The 6,698-nt window shown below is 40.2% G+C and overlaps 1 protein-coding gene across 4 annotated transcripts in view; it reads right to left on the bottom strand.

Annotated features, from left to right (window-relative positions):
• Positions 1-1,223: 1,223 nt before the first annotated feature.
• Positions 1,224-6,698, bottom strand: part of DEPTOR (DEP domain containing MTOR interacting protein) — a 95,861-nt gene continuing 90,386 nt past the window's right edge. For all 4 annotated transcript variants that reach the window (XM_052703643.1, XM_052703641.1, XM_052703642.1 and 1 more), the window contains one exon: positions 1,224-2,711. In XM_052703643.1, coding sequence (XP_052559603.1) covers positions 2,583-2,711 — 129 coding nt within the window. In that variant the 3' untranslated portion in view covers positions 1,224-2,582. The remainder of the gene's footprint in view (positions 2,712-6,698) is intronic.

Here is a 6,698-nt window from a genome sequence, read left to right as displayed (position 1 = left end):
CATGTCCTTTGCAGGAAGCATGATTTTCTATTATATGCAAAACTCTGCCCTCTGAAATGCATCAGGATTTGGTGCTGGCTTCTGGGGAATGTCTTGCAGGGTGTGTATCACTGGGTGTAGACAAACTGCAATTTAATTGGAAATGATATATTTCACCATTCAATAACTAACTTTGCATCCTTTTTTCTTTTTTTTTACAGAACACAACATCTCATTGCACAGATAATTTGAATACCTTTGTCACACTGAAGAAAGAAAGAACTAATTAAATCCTAGATTGCAAATCAAGCTGAGAACACAATATGGAAATTCCCATTAAACAGCAGGCGAGCAATGGTGCTCAGATTGTGATAGAGACTAATGTGTCTTGCAAATGAAAATGCCATATCCAATCTGCAATACAATGATACGCACAGATTTCTCCCTGCCCCCATTCCCACTCTTTACTGAAGTCGAAAGTGCACTCCGTAATGCATTATTAAGCTAAATTCTGACCCAGTTTCTTAATTATCTGTAAGCTACAGGGAACTTGCAGCAGAATATTCACTAAGGCAAGAGATATGACAGGAGAATTCACGACGGTATTAGAGAGAATTGGTAACATTTTGCTAAGAAAATCCTTCATGTTTTAATATTTAACCTAGCCTAACTTGTAGAATTTACGTTTTAGAAAGGCACAAAGCATATTCCAAGACACCAAAACAACCCAGGAAAAAGAGAAAATAAAAGTATTTGGGGAAGCACTGCTGGATTTGCAAAACCAAAAACCTGTAGCATGCTGGTATTTTTCTGGGACAAAGTATCTTTCTCAACCATTTCTTGGTAGACAGCTGTTACACTCTCACGTAACGTGATGTGCTGAACTATTTATTTTAGATGAACCGTATAATATAACCTGATATGTACAACAGTTTTGGGTGTGCACTAAGAATAAACAACTGCTAAATGACAACTTGGAAGAACCTTCCAAGCACATTTGACCCTGGTTAGCATCAACTCAGTGGTTTCATTTATATAACTCCCTGCAAGGGGACATATTAGTGGAATATGAGAAGTTTCCCTGGTTAAAAATCAACCATGGCTACACTACATCTGAAACAAAGAACACATGGACTTCTACCTACAACACTGAAGACGTATGTGGTTTTGAAGACTTACTGTACCTATGAAGAATTACATAGAAGTGTTTGAGTGAGTGAAAAACATACTGCAGGAGCAATGTATTCAGTGAGAACAATTTTTAATATAAAATATATGTCAAAATTATTTGGGGGAAAAATACTTTCCCCACCCCAAAGATGGAGGATTTTTGGTATACTCAAGTTCAAGCTTTAATTGCAAAATTTAGACAGCAGAGAAAGATTGCAATGTATACCCAGAATTGTGTGGACAAGGATGTACATATTCAGCTCAAAGGTCAAAGAATGTCCATGGAGTCCAATCACCACAGGGTTAAGAAGTCACCTCACTCAGCAGAACACAGAATTTTTATATATTATTTTTTTAAAGATTTGTTCCATAAATTCATCAATAAAGAAATCCTACAGTTTAAAAATGAGTAAGAATCAGTTAAATACTATTTTTTATTAGCAATAGTGTCAAATGCAACTTGTGGCAAGTTTGTAGCTTGCAAAACATTGATGATTTGAAAGTGCTAATGAGCTTAATGTACATTCATGTACATTGCTTCAATTTGAAGTGTAATTTCTCTACTGGAGCACCTGGATGTGTCATTGCTAATGCTAACAAAGCGAATTTCCCACCTCACCCCACTAAATATTATTTTTCTTCTAGGAATAAAAGTGTCTGGAAATTCTCTAAAGTGACAAACAATGAGACTGAGACACCTTTCCTTTCTGTATAAAGAAAACAAACAAACAAAAACCAACATTTTGTAGTTGAGTACCTACATCTGTGCTTCAGCATCTACACAAATTGCCTGATTTTCAAAGGCCAGATTGCTTTGCTTTGTAAAAGTAGCAGATGCTCTCACACTTGCATGGCGTTGTGTTTTTCTTTTAGAATAATCACTCTGCTCTATCAGGCCCTAACATCCACCCCACAGTATCCTCTACAGAACACGAATACATTTGTTTCACAGAGATGCATTCACAGCTCCTTTGTGTTCGGTGGCAATAAAGCCAGCAGTCACCCAGCTCTCCACGACCAGAGGATGTTTACCCACGTCAGTATGTCCCACACAGCATCTGTGACATCCTGGCTCACAATGTATGTGGCTCTTTCATCTCCTGAAGTGTTTGATCCAGTGGTGGACTGTGAGGAAATCTGCACGGCCTCTTAGGTGGGAAACCATTCTGACGGATGCAGACTTGGCTGGATAGACAACCCAAGGGCCTTTCCTTTGTCTTCGACAAGCAAAGAGAAGTCCTTAGTGAAAATATGCTGGTATCTATTGCTCACTTAGCATAATAACCAGTGCTATTACTGTTAAACGAAAGAGAACCCCCTTCCCCAAAAGCAAAATAATCTACTTGGACACAGAAAGTGGTGCCTCTGTGTGTCACGCTGCCTTGTGATTGGCTGTTTTCTCACAGAAACGTCCAGTACGAGATCCCTTCTTTTCAGGATTCTATTTCTTCCATCACTTCCATGACAATCGTTCGCGGGCCTGTCAGGATGAGGTTGCTCACTGTCCTGTAGTCCACATGGAGAACATTGAGACCATTGACAGAGACAACAAATTGGCAAACCTGCAGAGAGAGACAAGCAGCAAAAGTTGCACGTTCTACTTTTTGTGTCTGGTTACTTACCCACTTACACATCAGCCTTACTCTCTGCTGGGCATGCAAAATCTCCACAACTCGTTGTGCTGTCTTATTCTTAAGAAAAATGCATCCCCTAGGGTTAATTTGATGAATTAGTTTTCCTTTTTTTTTTAAATATATATATAATCCTGCAGCTTTGAATCGTGTGGCTTTTGAAGTCCTACATCATTTTTTTCCTATAATACCACAGTTTAAGTTGTGCTCTGCAAACAACATAATCACTCCGCTCTATCAGGCCCGACCATCCACCCCACTGTATCCTCTAAAGACAGAACAGCTCTGGACATTGCAAACAGGCTGCTATCTCTAGATCTCCAGGTTGAAATGATTTGGACAGCTCATGATAATCACCACGAAATGCACATCATGATTCCAGGCCCAGGGAAAGCCTGGGTCACCAGACTGTGCCAGATCCTCCAGCAGTGCATGCTGAACCCAAAGGAACCAAATTCCAGGACATAATACCATGGAAAATTAAGTCAGTACTAAGATGGATTAAAATGCTACTGTCAATTTCAGGAGATATTCCTCCCCAGACACCAATATTGTAAAAAAGGCATCAAGGAAAAGAAAGATATCCAAGCTTCTTCCTCAAAAACATTAAGCTTTTTCTGGCTCTAATCATAATATTACAGTGTTTATTTAAAAGGTCAAAAGTGTGCAAAGTCTAGATCTGTGTTTTTAATGATAAAAATAAAGAATCTAAAGGAAATAATAATACCATTCTGACGTTCCACAATGAAAACAATACATTCCTTAAAAGATTATCTTACTCAGAAGTGATGTCAAGCTTGTATAAAAGAAGTCATGAACAGCATGTCACTAGAGGAATTCTTATATTTTATATTTTAACTTTTTATATTTAGGCAGAAATGCAACACAGAAATGAGTGAAGGAAAGGTGGAAAACATCTCTGCCACCTTAGATGCTAGCCCGAAGCCAGACTTTCTCACATCATCTCATTTAACTTTTGTGCAACATCAGCTACCTCCTCAAGTAAAAAGGATTTAATGTGGTGAAACTCAACTTGTATTTCTGCAAAATGTACGGAATACAGTTATCAGTGTTGCACCTAAGGAAAATTATAGAGGAAGCAAGGCCGATCCAAAAATATGTTTCATCCGAAGTGCTACTGATGCTTTTGCTCTCCGCTCCTTTAAGCCTCTGTACAGGGACAGCAGCAGCAGCCCCCAAAGGGATGGCAAACCTCCGTTTTGCACCTCAGCCCGTCAAATACAGAACTGCTCAGCAGATCTGAAGATGTGAGGTCCACCTTCCTGGTAGCCTCAACACGCACCACAGTAGGGCAGTCAGTTCTACCACCTGAATGCTTCCATGGCAATATGGCTGTATCTTTCCTACGCACTCCCATGCCATCTCAGCTGCAAACAGCACTGGGAAAACACTTCAGATTTTGCATGCAGACGAAGTTTTCTGAATTTTGAGGTTTTTGACTGAAGAGGCAACCCATCACCCACTTCAGGGTGCCTCAATTAGCATTTGAGATGCATCTATTTAGTTTAAAATGCAAATTCTTGCAAGATGTGTAGGTGTCTCAGCTCCCAGCTGTATTTCCTAATGCTTTGGTATGGCCTTCCAAGATTGTATCAAGTTTTATTGAATTATAGCTCTGGCTCCAAAACAATATTTTGTTTGATTTAAAACAGACCTGCAGAAATAACATTGTCTCTTCTGGCTTAATGCAGGTTTTGGAAGTTGAGTGGCTGATGTTTGTTTTGCTGCTGCCTATTCTCAGACTTCTCGAGTTACTGGAATCCTAATGCATGGGACTCGTGTTTGGCCAGGGACAGGCACGTAGGCGTGTGATGGATAAAGCTGCATTCTGGATCCTCTGAGGGGCACTCAGGGGCCCTAAGGAAGGTTCCTGGCAGTGGAGCAGACCTTTCAGACCAGCCCGAGTCTCACACCAGGGCTGCAACTGCATAAACACGGATGGGCACTGCTGCAGAGAATGGCAATCCGAATGCCAAAGAGTTGCAAAAGACAAGAGTTGACATGCCTTCTTTCCCAGTGTGCTTGTTTTAATGGATGCTCTTAACAGTAGTATGGCAGTGGGCTGTAGGGGCTGTAGGGGCTGAGAACAGTGTTCTTCATACCATCCTTTGCATTGGATCCAAGTGACATTGTACTTGTAGTTTCACTATTTTTAACAGATACGTTTAGATGCAAAAAAGTCCATGCAAGCCAGATGAGAAATGTAGAAAGGAGGCAAAAAGTGTAGAAGACAGCATATCTGTCCTAAAATTACATGAGATAAAAAGCCATCACCCTCGGGACAGAAAGCTCTATGGCCATCATTTCACCTGTTCTCTCAAGGGCTGACTCTGCACATTCCAGTTCACTCATGGATGTGGATCCATTTGCTAAGTCCTACAGCCAGGACAAGGACAGAAGTTTTCATAATCCTGAACACTTTAAGGATGAGGGAAGGTAGCAGTGTCCTCAACTCAGCCCACTGTGTTCTCCAATCTCAGCTGTCCATCTAGTGCAGCAGCCAGGATGGGAAATGGAATCCAGCACAGCTTCATGCACATCAGCTACCACAAGCCCTGCCCCAAGCAAGCCAGCACAGTGTGCTGCTCTCTTGGTGGGGATACAAAAGCAGTGATACCCTGTCCAGCTGACTATGACAACCCAATACTATCCCAGAAATTTTCAAAAGGCAGCCAGCCAATTTAAGAAATCTCAATAATTTAATGCTGCATTTTTAAAAACACATTTCAAAAAGCTTTAAGTGCTCAGCTCATTACTGCAGCTGCTAAGGGCTTTGTAAATACAAACATGTACAATTTCTCTGTTGGTTTCCACACATCAGTAACAATAATAGATGATAAACTGAAGTTAAAAGAGTCTCAAAGAGCCTTTTATTGCTCATTTCCTCATAGCTCTCCAAGGAGCCTGACAGGAGATAAGCATCCATTTTTATCCCTCAGACTTCAAGAAATGACAAAGCCTGGAGTAAATTCCAACCATTTTGTTGGTCAGGATGTAATAATACAAAAAACAGATAAGCAATAGTAGTTAAATTAGGTAAAATTGAAATGAAAAGACTTAATTTTTGTAAATTAAATTTTACATTAATAAGCATTTATTGTTACCTATTTCTGTTTCCCACCCTGACATACAACAGTCCCCATCAGTATGGACAGGAGAACAGGTACCTATGCCTCTGTCTTTTTGTGTGTTTTCACTGGCTCATACAGAAGACTGAACCAAATCTAGATGTTCCCAGGAAAAGAAAAACTTCAGCTTTGGACTTAAATTTGACCAGAAAGGATCTAGAAACTTTCTGCTTAAAGAAGCCAGCAAAGATATGACATGTCATTCAGCAACAAACTAGAGACAGTGAAAAGAGGAATTATAGTTACAGTTACCATAATTTTTAAGCATAGTAGTATGGAGTGAGAATCCTGCTGTACTGAGAGCTGCACAATCCACTGAGAGCTTCCCTCCATGGTAAGCTTTGGCTGTCAGCCCATGCTTGGTTGTGCCAAGCTGAGGTAAGAAGAACCATGAGATGCTGCAGGGGGATGTCAGAGACCTGAGAGTGCAGCTTGGAGAATGGGAGCTGACACATTGGAGCCATGGGCATGCACAAGCTGAGACAAAATAGTTAATAAAAACATCATTCAATAAATACATTGTATAGCTATCAGCAATTCTTACCATCAGCCCATGATGACCTTAATATTTATAAATGCTACTGAATGTTATTTTAAGATAGCAGTCACCCAGATCCCCAGATATTCAGGGGCTGTTTGCGGTATAGAATTTGGTCATCTGTCCTTGTGGAGCTAGGCTTTGATTTCTGGACTTAAAGAAAAATCCTTACCACAGTCCTTTATTATAGATACAACTAGAGGGCAGTAGGAAAGATCATAGAATCATAAA

Source organism: Tympanuchus pallidicinctus, unplaced genomic scaffold, assembly GCF_026119805.1.
Source record: "Tympanuchus pallidicinctus isolate F22 unplaced genomic scaffold, pur_lepc_1.0 scaffold5, whole genome shotgun sequence".
NCBI lineage: Eukaryota > Metazoa > Chordata > Aves > Galliformes > Phasianidae > Tympanuchus > Tympanuchus pallidicinctus.
The sequence above is the reverse complement of the archived record's forward strand: the minus strand, read 5'-3'. Positions and strand labels throughout refer to the sequence as shown.